We start from the raw sequence: 19,440 nt of genomic DNA on the forward strand, positions 1-19,440 counted from the left end.
TGTCTCACCAGTGCTCTTAGTGAGACCTTATTTCACATTCTCTGAGCACAGTACTCACCAATACATGGCCAGCAAAACAGATTAGCAGGATCAAGGACAGTAAAAGGAAAACCACTCCAAAAGAAATTCCCAGTACTTGCGTTCTGAAAAATGTATTAAACAAATCCTTTATATACAGAACAGCATAAAGAATTCACAAAAAAGTAAGCAGAAAATGCAAATATATACGTAAAATGCACTTTAGGTTAGTCAAAATTTGAAATGCCAATTTAAAATACAATTAACCTTACGGTGAAAAGAAGACTGATTTCTGCTTTAACTACATCCAACATACAGTATGTGCCATAAATGCTAGTTCTCATTACAACTAACTAACATTACAACTGTACACTGTATTTAAAACTCACTGGAATAAGACAAGAAATGTTTTAACTTTTGGGTGGCACAATGTAGCATTGGTCAGCATTGCTGCCTCGTGGAGCTAGGGCCGTGTTTAATTCCTGATAGCGTGGAGTTTGTATGTTTTTACAGAGTTTATGTGGGCATCTTCTGGCTTCTCCAGTTTACACAGTGCAAAGATGTGCTGGTAGGTTAATTGGTTTATGGGAAAACTGGCCCTGGTGTGAGTGTGTTTGTGTCTGTGTGTGCCCTGCAATGGACGGGTGTCCAGTCCAGGGTGTAAACTGCCTCGTGAGTTTTACTTGCCAGGTTAGGTTCCAGCGTTCCCTGCAACCCTGCATATAACATAGTTTGATATGTATTTTAGGGCTTGAAACAATACAGATTAGAACCAGTTCTAGGCCAGTTACAGTGCAGATTAAACACAGGGAAATCTTTGTAATTTGTTTTTGTACTACTGTATATGTAAAGCACAAGATCAAATGTCATAAATAAAATACAATACAAACATACTTACTTTGGCAAGACTAGAATCTGTACAACGAAGATGCAGAAAAATATGACACAAGCACAGGTGACATAATACTTGAAAGCTGGCAAAGTAGTTGCTCTGTACTGCAGAAAGGAAGGGAAACTCAATTGTAAGATAGATCACAGATGAAAATGTCCTCCTGAGTAGCAGTATTAGGTTTTACCTTTCAATAGTTTCAGAAAGAAAATACCAACTCTTTAATTTTGTGATTAACAATTAAAACAAAAATGCACGATTATGATTTTGTTACATATTCTTCTTAGTTTTTTGTTTTAGCATCTTTCATTGTTTTTTGTGATTTGTGTTTGGTCTAAAAATAAATGTTTTTACTGTGTCATCGGCACAATTTTATACTTCAGGAGAACAGGGACAACCATTAATAAAAAGCAAACCATATGAAATACTTTTTATCAACCAATTTTTTAAATAAAGCTGTCTCACTATATGTACCAGTACTTACCTCCTTCTCTAGTGTTTTATTATGAAAGAACAATGATATTCTTTGAATATCTTCAGACTTAAGCCACTGTCTGAAAGAGAAACATACTAAATTACAAAAGTGACACAAAGCATTAAAAACAAATATTTATTAACTTACTAGAACTCACGTTCATTAATAAAACAATGATAACTTGTCAATTAATTTGATCTCTTAATAATGCAGATTATACTACAACACAAGAAAGAACATTCAACTAATACTGCACATTTTGTACATGAGGCTATAGATTACAGCCACTTCTCAGCAACAAAACAGAAATAAAAACTCACATACTTTTGTGAGTTTATTCCATCAAATGTTCGAATCATTCTCTCATTCAGCTCTTCCTCAAACCGCTTTTTCTGTGATTTTGTCCTGTAAAAACAAGAGTACAATTAAGCCATTTCATTAATTGTTAAAAATATATTATCTGTGATGAATGCAGTGAAATAGTACTTGCTAATTTATTGCATTTCTTACCAAGGTGAATGGAAAATGTCTTTTTGATCGCTATACCTGCTGAAATTACATTGTGTTTTTCAGGAGGATTATGTAGATTGAAGCATATGACTTCATATAATTTCTATGGTGATTGCTGAAAATAAGACATTTCCATGAACTACAAAAGTCATCCTGCCCCTGTATATTCATAGAAATCAAGATATTACAGGACATTATGCTGTTTTTCTCAGTTCAACAGAGCAGACATGACAGAATGGCAGAACTTACTGTTAGCACTCAGTAAATGCAAAAAATGGTAGTAGCCTATGAAGAAACATATCTTTGCGATGTCACAAATCCACTCTCAACTTGGCAGTCTTTTGAGTATTAACACTGGATATGTAATTTTGATTTGTAGGGTTTTTTTCTAAAATTCTTAGTTATGTCAAAATAATCACCTATGTAAGATGTTAATTCACATAATTTAACTTGAAATTACTGTTTAACTATGCATCTTTCATGTTCTGTTACTTTACTCATGGTTTAATTTTTTAATTATGTCCTAAATATTTAGTTTTGTTATACAGTATACGCTATAATGTATAACATTTGTTCTACATTGGACAATATATATTTTTACACTTCTTTAATTATTTTAACTTACTTTGCATAAAGGCATGATATAAATAAAAAGCTAATAATAAATTTTCACCATCAGCTACAGAATCATTTATCCACTTCTGTATGAAAGCCTCCCCAGGAGATGCTTTGATGAACCTCACAACAGCTGTCTTGTGTGTGAATCATCTCCAAGTATGTAAGTTATTTATAAACTTACTAACACACCAAAAATATACCACAGACCTTTCAGAGCGCCTCTGAAAATGATATTGTCCCATCGGTACATCCTAAAATAAGAAGAAATTACAGGCGATTTGTTTTGTTCTTTGTTATAATTCCGTAAGTCATTGAAGCTAAACATTTCGCACAGAATGGTTCATGTTAGAGTTAATGGTTAATGTTAAGGTCAGCACTCTCTCAAGACTGTGTTCCAACATTTTCATGATGGTGACTAAATGAACCCCTGTACATGGTAAATTCAAACACTGTGACAATTTCAGCTGAACATGGAAGCATTCCTTAAAGTAACATGTCAATACTGGTGATCAATGCAATACCTTTAAAAACAGACCAAGGACACATATCCAAAGTACATATTGCCAGTATACTACAATGCAAGTGGACCTTTTGTGGAACAAACTCAAAGAAAAGGTAAACAAGATCTTAATTTCTGTGAAATGCAATTTTATATACAGTTTGTTATCCAGACTGTGAATATGTTATGTGGTTTAAGAACACACATAGAAGACATTTCTTCCTAATTGCAACCAAAATATTAAATAGAAAGTCTTACTGTTGTGTTGATCTTGCCGTTTTCAGTAGTCATGCTGTCCCGGTGGTGCAAATGAGCAAAGGGCTTAGCTGCCCCCCAGGACTCCAGGTACCTGGTCATTCGCACAGAGGCTCTCATCTTGGCCCCATCCAGTGTGTGTCTGGGCCTGAAGTGGTGCTGAGGGCTCCGCCTCTCCCCCTGCTCGTTGGCAAAGATGAACTTTTAACACCCTGGCCCAAGACCACATTCATACAATGACTCATTTTCATTTCATTTCCTGAAGTATTTCACTTATCAAGGCTTTATTCATTTTAAGGCACGTTACACTGCATTTTTGTTAGCCTCTGAACACAAGGAAATAAGGAAAAACATATTTGTACCATTTCTAAGAAGATGAACAGTTGCAGATGAAACCTGATAATCTTGATTAATGCACTGTGTAAAATGATCACATCAATTTAATTTAAAACTCCTTCTGTAATCAATGGCCAGTGATCTGCTGTATTTTGTAGTGTCGCTTTAAGTTTCTATAATAACTCTTTCTTTTGAAAGTTCTCCAATGTTAGCTGTCAGTACCAATTTTTTTCTTAATGCAGAATAAAACAGCCACTTCTTACTTTTGGGTTGATGACAAGATAAGTGATAACACCATGTTCCTTTAGATAAGGATCTCTATTTTGGCCATCTCCATCCTCAACTTTGTAGGCTCCATTTAAATGCTCTAGTGTAACTGAGGTTATGTGAACCCGTCTGCAAATGAATACAGAAAGTTTAAGTAGTTTACTTTTGAAAGCATAAATAATGCTTTAGGTTAAATTTATTTTTTTTTTGACACAGAAATGTCTCTATTAAGAAAAAACCCTTAAAAATCATGTTGATCATCTCTCAGAAGATACTTTCTTCATAAAAGATGATTTTTTCTGCAATATATATTTAATAGAAAAGTTATAGAGGAAAAGAAGATTGAAGAGGTAAAGAAAAGAAACACAATGTTTTGGCAGTGGAGCCTACCTCAGATGTGAGGGAGAGAGGGAAATAAGGCAAATAAATAAGGTGCAGTAGAACAAGAGAGAAGTAGGTAAGAAGGGGTGGGGAGCAGAGAGGAATTGGGCATATAGCAGGTGATAACGAGGTCCAAACTCAGGGAGAACAGGGGGGAGGGATGGAAAGCCAAAATCTGCAAAGAAAGAGGATTTAGAAGGAGATGAGTCTGTCCTTGAGAGAAGGAGGAGGTGTGATCCAAGGATAATTTTGGTTTTGGATGTCTGTCTGCAGTAGGAGTTCCAAAACCCCTCTGCGAGGACACAGACAGAGAGATCAGAAAGATCATGGCTGTTAGGATAGATCTTTGATCCTTGGAGCACTGACATCTGACAACGGTCTGGCAGTCTTTTTCCTGTTTCACCTGTGTAAATAGCTGGGCATTTTCTACATTAGATGTGATAAAAAGTGTTTACTGGAATTACACGATGACGTCAGGGTGACGTGGAATGGTCCAGAGGGGCTCCTGAATGTGTGTCGTATTGGATATACAGTATACCTGCAGGTGACACATCAAATTCTGTTACAGGGAAAAACACCTGGTGTAGGTGTTTACTGTGGGTAGTTAAGAGTGTTGTGAACATGGAAGATTGCGCAGATTAGGTGGCTTGCAATATGAGATGATGGGGCAGTAAGAAAAAAAATGGTTCCTTTTCCTGATACGGACTCTCCTCTGCCACCATCATTGTGTAGCAGCCATCTGGACGATGTGACTGCAGCCAAAGAGTGCCAGTATGCTCACCACATATCAGCTCTCAGTGGGGAGGAGAATAGTGTGATGAAGCCAATTTACAGATGGAGATTAGGAGGCCATGACTGGTAAAGACCAGGGGGAAATTTGGCCATGACACTGGGGTTAACACCCCCACTCTTTTCAACAATACCCTGTGATTTTTAATGACCACATAGATTCAGAACCTCTGTTTCTGCATTCAGATGATAAGGTTTTAATATCTTTAAACACACATTACCACAGCTCAAAAAAATTCACAACTACTTTATATCTTATATTATTTTTAATAACATGCCTCAATGCCTCATAAAAAACAACTATATAATGCTTAAACCACAGGATATTAGCTTCAGTTCTTGGTAATATTTTTCAGTTTTTCAAAAACAAAACTAAGTGCAGCTTGAATGAAAATACAATTGTGAAAATGTCTGCTTGTTGTTGACTATGAAGCTTTTAAGATCTATTTGTGTGTTGAGCTAATTTTCACATCAGAATTCCAGTATGTGATCATGTTGAGATCTACCATTTCAAATTCCTGCTACCTGCTGGTTCCCTTAAGATATACATTTCCAAGTGCTGATTGCAATACTTTAAGCTCATCCTTTCCCTTTCAAAAACCTTCAGCAGGCTTGTTAAAATGCTTGACAGTGCTCATACAGAGGAATCACACAACATACTTTGATGACAGGCCGTAAATCCTCATTTTATTCTTCTTTGGTAGGTTATAAGCTAAATTTAGCATGCTTCTGCAGAAGTCAAATTACACTTTTTATTGATCATTTTTCTATATAATTTGTATGCAATTTTCATTACAGTATGTAATTTCAAACTTTTTAGAATTGTGATGTCCAATATGTTGCCTGTTATACCTCACTAAAATACTAAGTTGAGATAACTAAAGCAATAGCTTACTGTACATGATTTCCAATTTTCACTTGGGTCATGTCTCTGTGTCTAGGTGTTTTACGGTAGCACATAATTTTCTGTCTGCTTAGAATAGTAGATGCCACACTACTACTGGAAACAAGTTTCCTAGACAACACCTTTTATGTAAACATATTAACTGTCAATGAGAAGACATTCACCCAAAACAGAAGGGATTATTAAAAAGTAACATGAAACTACAGATTACTTTTCACTTGATTATAATGAAGTTTTAAAATGCCAAGGTGGCAGAAGTCTTAAAAAAAACATGGAACCATGTCTCTTTCATATAATTAACCTATTCATAAATCCATAAGGAGTTTTATGACTGAATCCAGTCATATTCTTGAAGCTGAAACTGTTTGCTGTTAGGACATGGCAGGATGGTTTCCTGAGTTCAATGAGCAGATAATGCGCAAACAGGCTAGATGGGCTGAGAAACCTCCTCTCATTTGCAACCTTTCTGGTCAACTTTGTTCTTTTTGCTTAACAAGCAAAGAAATTAGTATTGGCAGTCATGAAAATAATATGAATATAGTAAGTACAATATAAAACACTTTTGGGTAATTCCATGCATTCATTTGATCATATCAGAACAAAAACTGTGTTAGGTGTGCTCAATAGGTTACTTTATTACTTCATGCTGTTCTTGTTGCAAGGGGATATGTATCCAAATATTCTCTTTTAAATCTTGAAATTGACTTAAAATGAGGGTATTTTAGTATTTATGGTCACTTGAACTGACTGGATTGAATACAAGGTATGCCTGTTTTCTAAAATGAAGTGCATGAAATAAAAATAAAACTAATTAACAGTCCGATTAACCTAATGATTGCAAAATCTAATTGCTTGATTGTAAAACAAAAATAATACTTACCCAGGAACTCCACCAGCCTCCATATGATTGGCCAGTGTCACATCATGTGACCATACATCATACTGCCACTTCTGGAGCCCAATCACACCACACAGAACATTCCCAGAATGCACTCCGACCCGCATATTTATGTCAACTCCAGTGGCATCTCTCACTTTCCTTATTAAAGAAAAATAAGAAGTGCAACAGGTGCATTTTCAGGTGTTAAGATTTTTTAAAGCTACTAAATGCTGTAGCATCACATAAAATAAACTTCAGTAAACACAGTGATCACACTTTAGAATGCAATTATAATTTTGTGCTGCTTGTTTGTAAAATACATTCAATTTAAAATGACATATTAAATTTTGTTTTTATTCTCAAGTTTAAGAATTATCATATCACTTCCATTAAAAAAAGAAGCAGCAAAATGTCTAAAATTGCTAGTTGCCAGTTATTCCTTAAAGCATCTAGCATGACTGAAAAAACACCTTATTATCAGAGCATCCAGGCATACAATTGACATTATAATCTAAAGAATCTCTTTGAGAAATGAATGAATAGCATTTAAGGTACTTAAACACAAGGTAGGGTAATCTTTAATTTTTGTAAGCATGCCATCACAAATCATCAATATATGTAGTTTTTGTGGTTTAAAGTTTGACAAACTGGTTAGATTTCTTATTTCCTAAGATATTATATTTCTACAAAAAAAGAATTTTTTGGTAATAGCTGCTGTACTTTACCCTAAAATTTAACTTTTGTGAACATTTCTCAAAATATCTGCTCAGACAGCTGTGACTGGCTTTCAAAGTGCTAAAACATATTGAGCAGTCTGCTGCTTATCTGAAAATCAGATAACCCATTTCTGCCCATTTCTGAAAAAAAAGAAAAGATTAAGGACAGATCTTATTTAAGGTCAAAATTTTACAAAGATCACTAAGAATATTTATGTTAAATTGCTGATTGATAACATTAAAATCTCAAGTGCTTTTGACAAATTATTTGTAATAAAGCACAAATGCACTTACACACAACTAAAACAGGAACAAAGACTACTTCAGTGTTTTCAATGTCATGAATGCAGTTTAAGTGAAAGAGGTTCACAGTTTAACAATTCATGTGATTTATTATTCAATTGTGCTCCATCAAAAAGCTTTAAAAGCTGTCAGTCTTACAATATATACATTAAGTGAATAGTTTTATTCTCTTGCACATTAAAAGACTTGTAAGCCTATTCTTCAGAAGCATTGTACATCATGATATTATTTCGAGAATATGCTGCTTTAATGATTCAGAGACAGGTGTGAGTCAGTTTTTAACATCTGTCTATCAGTTTACATGAAAACAAGTGAAACATTCTAAAAGGCCATTCATAAAGAATGAAATGCACTTTTTAAAAACTGACAACAAAGCACTACATGCTGATCTTCAAAGAAGGGTATTTTGCAAGATAAATCATGTTATTTTAAAGTTTTAGGTTGGCTTTTTTGCTGTCATTTTCAGAAGATGCAAATTGAAAATGGATTTTAATTGACAGTCATTTTCCCCCTTCTGCCTCATTTTAATATTTGGTAATTCTTTCACTCATATAAGCAAAAGCACTGACTCCAACTGCTAAACCAGGTACTTTGTTTCACACATCATATCAGAACAGAATAAGCAGGATATTACTCCTAAACAATAGGACAAATTCAGCTCTTAAAGACAACATGGAGTTCTTCAGGCATCCTGAAGGACATCATGCCTTTCAAAGTCTTCTTAGTCCAGAATCAGACTTTTACATACCAAGGAGAATTTTACCCATTTATCTAATCTAACCTCAATACTGGGTACTTGTACAGTAGTTATATTTAATGATCTGAACTCCCAGAAGAGCCTATTACCGAATATGCTTCTAGGAAGCCTTGAAAAAGGATACATTTATTGTGGGAATTTCTTGCTAAAATGAAATAATGAAGACATAGCAGTTACTGTGTGACATAGAACAATTCTTCCCACAATGGCAAGTATTACTTTAAACAAATCTGGTCCAAATCTGTTCAAAAATTGTACAAAAAAGTGGATCTACAGTATTCACATATCTAGAATATTTTTATATTTTAAATGCTTATATTAGCTAATGTCAAATTTAAGTTGACTATCCCAATTCCACAAGAAGTAATTTGCTAAAAGGCTTCATGGGTTACGTTTTTAGCATTCTCTCCACTTTGTGGATAATCAATTGACAGGTTATAACTTTCAAGGGAAATCTGTAGACAGCTACTCATTTAGACCTTCTGTAGACCAAATTACATGAGTCACCTGCAAGAATCTTAAAAAAAAACAAAACTTGTGTATTACTCTTAGCACGTGGTTCTGGAATGGATTTTAGTCTCCCGTAGTTCTAAAGAGCTTGATTTCCAACTCTTCCTTATGAATATTAAATATGTAAAGCATTAAATATTGTACAACAATTAATCACACAGGCAGCACAATGACCCAGTGGTTGGCAGTACTTGGGCCCTGGGTTCAATTCTGGACCTGTTTGTGTGGGATTCTTCTCACAGTCCAAAGACATACTGGTACTGGTTTATTGGCTTTTGGGAAAACTATGACTGTGTGGTTGTTTTCTCCAGCCTGCTAGGGACTGACATCCAATCCAGTGGGTATCCTGCCTTGCACCTGTTGCTTGCAAGGATAGCCTCTAGCTCTCCTATGACCCTAAATGGGAAGAAGTGCTTAAAAATGGATGGATGCATTACGTTTTATTGTTGAATCACTAGCTGAAAACAAAATTCATTCCCTATATTAGGAACGAGAATGATCATGTGTCAAAGAGGCTGCTCTGAGTTATCATTTTATTATCACACATCTGATAGCTATTAATTTTATTTATAATCTTGTTGTTTTATATTATTGCTGTGACATGGGCACCAGGGGTGTAGTTTATAAGACTTCAGTCTGTCTTCTAATGTTAAATTGCTGGCCTTGTACAGCACATTGTAAATGGAACATGACAGTTCCTGTTCTATATCTGATGATGACAAGACAATTTCAGCTAAACAGACAAACCCTCATAAATCTGTCATGAGGAGGGTTATTTAAGCATCCAAAACATCAGAAATTATTCAGTGCCTATGTATTGCATTTTATACAAAATATAATTTCTGATAAACATTGGGTAAGGTGCTAGGAGGCACATTATTTTATTTAAACTCACTTCAGTTTTGACATCTTTTACACAATGTTTCTTTTTGTAAGACAACATTGTTGTGTTCTGCTACTTCTGCCTTGTTACTCAGTGTGATTGATGTTTTTTTTGCCAAGTCACTTTTATCACTGCTTTTCCATAACCTAATTTCAAAGATGAGTGGAAAATAGTGATTTTCTGTGTATGTTTATCAAAGACATATGCTAGTAATTTTAATCTCTTTGTTTATCAAAACAAAATCAGACAAAACAATTTGTCAAAGCATATAAATGTTTTGCCCTGGAAATGCATAAATCTATTAGGAAGTTTAAAGGAAGTTTTGCCTAGTACATTGGCACATCTTAAATGAAATTTACAAAACCAGAAAAAAATGGATTGGTTTACTCACTTTATGGCTTCACACATGTCCAGACCCATTTTCACACAATTTTTAGCATGGTTTGGCAGTGATTCAGGTAGGCCAGAAACACAGTAATAGCAGTCTCCAAGTATTTTAATTCTCATACATTCATTCTCCTAAAATGGAAATAAGTGAAAATGATTGAGAAGAAGCATGGAAGCTAACTACAAGTTCTAAAAAGTACAACATCATGTTTGCAATTTTCAGCACATGGAAAATATAATAAAATAAAGACCTGAATTGTTGAGATGAGAAATTATTGTTCCTTTTGAGTCCAGCTCTCTGTGGATTGTATTTCATTCTGAATTCTTAAAGACTATTATTGAAAAGATAAAGTCTTCATAACCTTTGTGAAGTGCACATTATGGTATGTTTTAAGTTAAGAACTATGGTTAGGTCTAGTATTGGGATTGTTGGTTGGAGTTGGAATCATGAAAATTTAAGTACCTCTTATATAGTATATTTGTGAAGAATGCTTTTAAAGGTAATGAAAGATATGTTATTTAGGCCTGAAGAAAGTATTATGAACATATTATGGGCATTACATAAAGCCTTATTAAAAAAAAGAGCAACAGAAATTACTTAGAATTATGTAAATTCTTGACTGCACAAATAATGCCTCTTTTGTAACAAAGACTAAAACCTGGTTCTTTGCTAATAACAAATAAGGTAATTGGTGGAACATTTATTATGGCATGAAATCAAGATTTGGAAGAAAGAGATATCCATGAATGAAACGACAATTGGAAAAAGTGCATTCTGATATGTTTGCAATACATCCAAGATCTAACAAACATATTAAAAATGATATTTGCGAACACATTTGTGTTTTAAATTGCAGACTGCAGGTTCTCACAATTATACATAGTGATGCTGGGGAACATACCTTAGCAATTTGATCAAACTTTCCAAAGAGTTCATTTAGCATGTGGACTAGCTCCCCTGGTGAGCAGTCACTGGCAAGTCGTGTAAATCCCACAATATCAGCATATAGAATACTTAAAAATACAGAGAAAGTGGTTGATAAGTACAGCACAAAACAATTGCCTGTTAAAAGCTGGCTGTTGTCTGGATAATTAAAAAAAAAGTCTTAATGAAGGAAAGTTGAGGGATGAGGTTGAATAACATGAAACTAAATAGCAAGTGAAAATAAGAAAAAGAGTAAAAAATACCACCAAACCAGCACTGCAGGTTTTTCTCATTGTATCTGTGACAAGCGAGGCTCTGTACCTGCTGGGATTTGATCATGGCACAAAAAGAAATGAGGGATGTTATTAATAGATCCTTAGGTGGAATATTGTAACTCTCATTAAAGTTGAGAGCTGAACCCATAGACTGGGAAATTTGCAAATGTAACACCAAGACAGAAAAAGGGGGACGAAACATCAGAGACAAAAAAACTTTTATATAGTACAATATTACTTTTTTAATCACCGTAGTATTTCAGGGTTTGTGTTTTGACTCTAAATAGTTTTTTTATTACAGTTCAATACTAACATGCATTCATGGATCCAGATGAAGGATCCAGTTACTGCCAAACATTTCTTTAATAGGGTGGTGTACTACTCAAATATCATCATTAAAGAAAATAAAAAATATATTTTTGCAAATATTTTTACGTCATTGCCTTAATGACCTGTACTCAGTTATGTTTAAGTTAAATTACAACTGAAGATTGTTTAAATTATTGGATTTGTAGGTACAAATCTAATAAAGGTCATTAGGTGGATCCTTTGTTGAGGTTTTAGTTCTGTTTTTGGAAAACACTATCACTAACAACTACTGTATATCAATGAAGTGAACAATACTCTAAGCAAAAACATAACTCATTTGGATGACTGTTTTCATTTCTTATTATGTTAATTATACACAAAGACAACAGATAAATATGGTTAAATAGATGAGCTTTTGTATTGAGGTGATAAAAGAAGAAAGAGGTGATGACTGTTTGAAAAAGAATAAGAGGAACAATCACCTTTGTAATAGAGAAAATGAACAAGAAATTAAGATCTTATTTCCTGAGTTAAAATGCCTCCACCTCCTTCAATAAAACTGATTATTCTTGTATATTTTTCCGGTCAATATTTAGTCCAATATAGAGGTGTGTTGTGCTGTAGCCTAAGTGAGGAAGCATGCACTCCAATGTTGTGATAAATACTTGATGCAGATAAAAACAATATACTTTGACCTTAAAAAGCTGTTTTCAAGGTTAGATATTATGTGAATGAGTTGAAGGTGATATACACATCTCCCCAATATGAATAAAGAGCTTCTTCTTTAAGTAAAGATAAAAAATGTGTTTGGTGTTATGAACTAATGGTAGCAATTAGAATGTGATCCTATGATTTTGGTAATTATATATTTGTCTAAAGTCAGTTTTATAATTAAACAACAAGATAGACCCGTTAGGATTATTATGACTGATTGAAAAAGAAAATCTAGATCACTTTGAGCTCTTGCTAAATTCATTGACAGTATTCTATTTGGTCTTAAACAGCTAAGTTATTTTCCCTGAATAAAAATATACATGTACACAAAAATATTCCATACAAAGGAAATGTCTCACATAACCAAAAGGACAAAGATTCAATGCATTCATGTTTACTGATGAAGTGTATGGCTACCGCTAGTTACCTTATATTCAGCAATCATCAGCTGAAATAAGTAGCTGCATTACATTTACACATTCACCTAGCTATCACTAAGCTATTCACCAAGCTTACTGCGTTTCCAATAATGATTTGCAATGTGCATATTCAGCACATCACTGACTAACAGATAAGTACGTTACTACAGTATATACATGGACATCTTGTGTCACCAGTCTGATGGCCATCTCTGATGACCATTACTGAGATGAGAGACTTACAATCCAATAATTTATCAAAAAATGAACAAAGATGTAAAGGAACTCTTGTGCTTATGTGTGTCTTGAAGAGAAACAAAAAAACTTCAGAAGATTAATTTATGATTAAAGATTAAAAAGAAGATAAAAAAAATACCTGACATTGGTGTGCCGTTGAACATACAAATTATGGAAGTTGTTTGTGTTTTCCACCTGACCAGAATTCGGTCCCTTTAATCTCTGTATAATTTCAGCCTTCATTACCCTGGCAATATGAGCAGGAAGCAAAGATAGTAACAGACGTTCCTATGAGAGAAACGGGGAACACAAAAAGGCAAAAGAATTGATACATACAGAAGCATTACAAATCTCTGGCTTTCAAAAAATTATCCCTAAAGAGACATGCACAACTACTAAGTATAAATATCCAAGCACAGGAATAATGCAACAGCACCTGATTAAAAAGCCTGTTATGTACTAAAGGCATTTTACACATTCAACCAATATAAACAAATAGGTGTTTCAAGAAGCTCTGGTATAAAAATGTATTGTAACATACTAAGATACTGTCACATGGACAAAAAGACAAGTAACAAGTGGACAAAAAAAAATATTTTTCCATCTGGCAGCAATGGAGACTTAACTTTTGATTTTTATTTTGTTAAAATAATTTTTAAACATTTTTTTAGAGTATTGGGATCCTATGTAGTGCAGCATAAAAATTAAAGTGTTTGTCACCTGACTGTGTTGTGGTTGCATAAAAGCTGGTTAAAAAGAAACTTTCTTAGAAGCATGGAGGGAATAATTGCTTTCCAACCTGCAGTGGTCTGTATGCAACGATTACTCTGCACATCAAGTGACTAAAAAAAGAAATGATTGCAATGAGTGAAAAATAGGTTGATATTTCTTCAATTAAATTTTAAAAATTATACTGTATGTGCATGAGTAAAATGAAAATTAATAAATGTACAGAACACACAAGCATAATGCTTGGAGATGTCGATACTGTACTAACAAATTAGTTGTCATTATGATAAAGATATCCAGTGTAAACATTAAAAACGTAGTGAGAGAAAGAGTAAATATATTATTGGAATGCTATGAAACTGCTTTTCAATCCATATACAGTATTACCACACACATAATTCTGAAACAAAACTTTATATAGAGAAGAAGTTATTTTTTTTCTTATACAGAATGTACAAAAATACAGAATTATTCAGAATGTGCACTGAATAATGCTGTTCACAACCGTGGTACATACACCTCACTGCAATATACTTAAAATACCACAGTATTTTAAAAACATTCTGTTGTCAGACTGGTGGTTTGCTTAATGCTTAATGTGGTGTCACAGAAAACGCCTGGTTTTGAATCCTGGTCAATGCTGAACCCCTTGAGACAATATTTTTCCAATTATAGAATTTAGGTTATATACTGTTTGAACTTTTATTAATATTAAACTGTATTACAGTATGTTAAATATTAAATAAATAAAAAAGAAAGTAGAGCTATTTTACAAAAACAAAATTACTCAGTTAGATATACAAAATATGGTTTAATATTAGACCGTAGCTAGTTGTGAACGTGATGTGCTTCTTTCAGGTTTACCTCCGTATTGAAATAACCCATACTTCGTCCTCAATGTAAATTTTAACAATGAATAATCAGACAACATTTTAACTAAATTTTGATTATGGAAATGTTTTATTATGAAACATACTGTACTTTACTTTAGTGGCTTTAAAACCATATGATATATACAGTATACTTATATATATACTTATAGTATACTGATTATTGATCAATTGTGTGTACACAATTGTTTCGGCATAAGAGTGGATATGACATCATGCGATTCGCGTGTAAGGAAAAAATCATTAACAATTAAGGTTATGAAAAAATTAAAAAGCAAAAATAAGCAAAATCTCAATTGCATGCTAAGAACTAGTGTGCACTTTATTTAGGTCTGTTATCTTTATCTGTTCAGTTTAACCTATCATCACTTGTTTTTTACTCATTATAAACTGATAAGTCTCTCTTAAGTAAGGCTTAAGAGAGCAACAAAATATTACTTCTTGTAAAATCACTTTGTTATTAATTGTAATTAATGACTATCAAGACATTTCTTTTGCTTGGTTTTGAATTTTTTACTTCCAGTCTCCCTGAGACATCACACAATATCATCATCAGATAATTCAATAATTTTAATCTGGCTTTGTTAGTAATGAACAAGAATAATAGTAAATGCATATACTGGAAAATTGCTATTTAAAATACAGAAGATATACATGAAACATCCCCAGGTGGTTAATTTGTATTTTAACAGCAGTGAATATTCTTTTAGGACATAATATAATTCATATTCAACTAAGTTAGATTTCCAGAATAATATAGTTCACTTTCTTGTCTTTTATTGTAATAATTAAAAAGAGCAGAATCAGTGTCTGTTAATCAGAAATGATATTTTTACTTTTAATCCAGGGTACATGATTGTAAAATACTGTAGAAATCAAGAACCAAAAGCAAAAATACATCTCAAACATTTTTTAAAAAGTGTCTAAATAATATTTTTCCAAAGACATATTTATATCTAGCTTAAGGTAGTAAATTAATTACATCTGAAATGTGTGTATATCATTGAGGCTATCAATTCCAGAGAATTTACAATGAAACTGAAGAGACAGCATCTCAATAGAGGGAATGCTGTTCTGTAACAAGCTGATAATGATCCCAAGAGCAGTATTATCAAAAAGCACATAAGACAAGAGTGCTGTTAACCAGATATCATAGGAAACAGTGTCTTTAGTTCTTGTAGCCTTGAACTGAAATGTTTTATCAGTGTTAGCCCATATTAAGTGATCAATGTAAAAGACATCAATTTAGGTAAGAAAGGTGCTGCAGAGCATAACAGAAAACTTAAATACCCAAAATATCGAAAAAGGTTCATATTTACCAATTCAATGGTTTTGTGATGCAATGGTGCAGTATATGAAGTAGAGAACAATAAACTATTAAGAATCAGTGTCAGTGAAGTAAGAACACTAGTTTTACTTAGCACAAGTAAGGAGGTAATAAAAATGAGGTGAATACATAATTAGGTTACAAGTAAGCAAGACCTAAGTTCAGACAGTCCTGTCCTATACAATGGTCAGAAGATTTGTTAGTTTGGTCTTGACCAATATTCAATTTCTCAGAAAAAGTGTACTTCTATGGGAGAGAAACCAGGAAGAAACCATTGATTCCCGACTGTCAAACATGTGGTGGGCTTGTCATGGTTTGGGTCTGATTTTATTGCCTCAGGACCTCGGTGTTTTGCCATCATTGACAAAACCAATTCATCGTTGTATCTGCAAATTCTGGTGGAAAGTGTGGTGCCATCCTTTTTGTCACTTAACTTAAAGTGAATCATGCAACAAGAAAAACATATCTTATGTCTTTGTGGTGCATGTTTGAGAGCGCAATTCATGCTCTTCATACTGCAATTTAGCATAGCCACACCATACAGTATATCATATTACTGGGAGGAAACCTGATTACCTGGATAGCACCCAAAAAAATGTGGGAAAAGCCCACAACCTAGAGCTGTGAGGTAACAGCACTAATTGTCATACCCATCTGTTTTTCATGACATAAATACACAAACTTCAATTTGAGTGTTTTACTGAAATAAGAATGTGATCAAACATTATATAATTAATAAATTAGCTACTGTAGTTGATCTATAAACACAAATTTACCTAAATTCCTTTCCTATATTTCCTGTCTCTAGCTGATAGCCATCTTCAGCTTTTCTGAATCAATATCAGCCCTGTCACCCTGTGTTTTTATGCTGATTTTATTTTCTTCATGCAGTACTTCTGCATCTGATCAGTTAAGTAAATAGGGTGTTAGATAATAAAAGTTGTAACTGTGCAGACTACTGTCCATTATCACCTGCATTATTGCATCCAGATTACTGCTATTATTGTTAAGTAAATCAGTGATATACTTAAATGAAAAGAAATCAATGATTGTAATCAATGTCAATACTCTTTGATATCTGTCACCTCTGGCAATATTTATTTGGTTTAATGACATGTTGGCTGCAGGTTATCTCAAAATTTATATGAAAACGTGACAATTTTGGCACATTTTGAATTACTTTGTTCTGGAGAGGACTTCAAGTAGTGCCTTTTAACAAATTATTAACCAAGAATTGGTATAGTGTTTAGCATTGCTGCCTCGCAGTGCTGTGGCTCTTGGTTCAATTCCTGGGGTGCTATCTGCATGACATTTGTATGTTCTCTCTGTGTTTGCATAGTTTTCCTCCTGGTTCTCTGGTTTCCACTCACCATCAAGAGACATGGTCATAGGTAAACTGGCTTCTATGTAAATGAGCCCTGGTGTGAGTATGTGCTTGTTTGGATTTGTACAGGTATGTGCCCTGCAATGGTGTATTCTGCCTTGCACTTATTGCTTACTGGGATAAACTCCGGCATCTGTGACCCTGTATTAGGAAATATAGATAATAGATGGATCGATGGAATTTCATATTTAAGAATTTAAAGACATTCTAGTTCATATCAAATCACTCTGCAAGATGACCAGACTTAACATGGATGTTTAATAAAATAATAAAATATTACATTATTTTCTATATAGTACACTGGGTAAAACTATAGTAAATGGTAATTGATATTGTTTATTTAAATTAACATGCATCTTGACTCTTTGAACTCATTTAGTATTCAGTAGCTGATTCATCTCAAATCCTTTCAGATGTTTCTTCAAAGAAACAATGGAACTGACTTCACCATTTAACGCCATGACCCTTTGTAGAAAGAAGTGCAGCACAGTCTGTGTGTTTCATAGCTTCCTTTAAAAATGTTGTCTCACATCTTAATGCAGTAGAGACGTGCAAAATCACGAAAAAAATAACATTTAAAATTGTCAGCATACAAGGCAAATGTTGGTACTTTATTATCATGCACAGCAAGTAAATCATACTGATGAGCTGTTTACTATTCCTGCCACCGATCACAATGAGGGAACATGCAAGTTAGTACAACTCTTCTTCACATTATCAAGGGCAATAACTTAACCTATTACTGTCCGAGACCCTTTTAGCCAATGTCCGCCTGGAATTTCCTGCCCTAATACATTTCGTTACATCTCTGCAGCAGAACATAGCATAAGGCATGGTTCAGGTCTTAACCTCTTTATCTACTTAGACTTGAGGGAATGCATGTAATTTCCAAATTAGCATTTGGATTAGTTGGTCCTCAATATTATCCCAACCAGACACTTGATGAAATAATACTGATTTGAAACTGATCTTCTGAAGATGTCTGACCCTAATTTTTATAAATCGACTTGTCAGTGGAGATACAATTAGATCTGTAAATTAAGTGTCCATTATTTTATTATAAAATGAAATTAACAGAGTTATAATGTACTAAACTTTAGCTGAAATTACACAGAACACCATTTACCAAAGACACAGCAGCATTACATTTTTCAATTTAAAGATATTTTAAACAAACTTACTGAGTCTAACAAAAATGAAAATGAAAATCTCCTATTCTGTGAAATCCAATGCATAATCCTATGTCCATACACTACCACAGTCGACCTATTGAAGCTGCATATTCATGTCTTTTTCTGCATTCCATATATTCTGCAAAGTCAGGTACAGCACACTCTTTAACAGCACATTCCCTATGGTTTGTGTTTAGACAAACAGTATGATAAGGAGCCATATCACATTGACTACCTAAAACACACTCCACAGTTACTCACTCAGGAGAGAAAAGGAGAGTAAAACCGTTTGTTATTTGTAACTTGTAACTTGCTCTGAAATTTAGGATCTTCAAAATGGATGTGAACCCAGTTTTCTAATACTCCTCACACTTAAATAGGCCACCCCTCACTCATTATAATTAAAACAATTAAAAAAGTTAAACCTGGTCAACTAAATATGATATAAAATTATATTTGAATGATCTTTTTGTAGTAGATAATGTAAAGTGCCTGATGTAAAGAGGGGTGATATTCCAAAACCAATGTACTGTTTGTAGTAAGTGGGTTCTGTTTAGCTCCCAAAGGAGTATGACTTTCTTCCTTATTTAAATGGACTTTGGAAACTAACAGGAGGTCAGCATTCACTAATTTCAAGGTACGCACAGAGACATTACAAAAGATCAATACATCAATAGACATT

The 19,440-nt window shown here is 33.7% G+C and overlaps 1 protein-coding gene across 2 annotated transcripts in view; it reads right to left on the reverse strand.

Moving 5' to 3' along the window:
- Positions 1–19,440, reverse strand: part of LOC148651655 (adenylate cyclase type 2-like) — a 109,015-nt gene that overhangs the window by 21,469 nt on the left and 68,106 nt on the right. For both annotated transcript variants that reach the window (XM_088602298.1, XM_088602296.1), the window contains 11 exons: positions 13,396–13,544; positions 11,280–11,391; positions 10,382–10,509; positions 6,822–6,980; positions 3,864–3,996; positions 3,268–3,444; positions 2,718–2,761; positions 1,707–1,787; positions 1,392–1,461; positions 917–1,014; positions 59–143 (listed from right to left, as the gene is read on the reverse strand). In XM_088602298.1, coding sequence (XP_088458424.1) covers positions 59–143; positions 917–1,014; positions 1,392–1,461; positions 1,707–1,787; positions 2,718–2,761; positions 3,268–3,444; positions 3,864–3,996; positions 6,822–6,980; positions 10,382–10,509; positions 11,280–11,391; positions 13,396–13,544 — 1,236 coding nt within the window. The remainder of the gene's footprint in view (positions 1–58; positions 144–916; positions 1,015–1,391; positions 1,462–1,706; positions 1,788–2,717; positions 2,762–3,267; positions 3,445–3,863; positions 3,997–6,821; positions 6,981–10,381; positions 10,510–11,279; positions 11,392–13,395; positions 13,545–19,440) is intronic.

The sequence above is a fragment of the Lepisosteus platostomus genome, chromosome 12 (genome assembly GCF_059453375.1).
Source record: "Lepisosteus platostomus isolate fLepPlt1 chromosome 12, fLepPlt1.hap1, whole genome shotgun sequence".
NCBI lineage: Eukaryota > Metazoa > Chordata > Actinopteri > Semionotiformes > Lepisosteidae > Lepisosteus > Lepisosteus platostomus.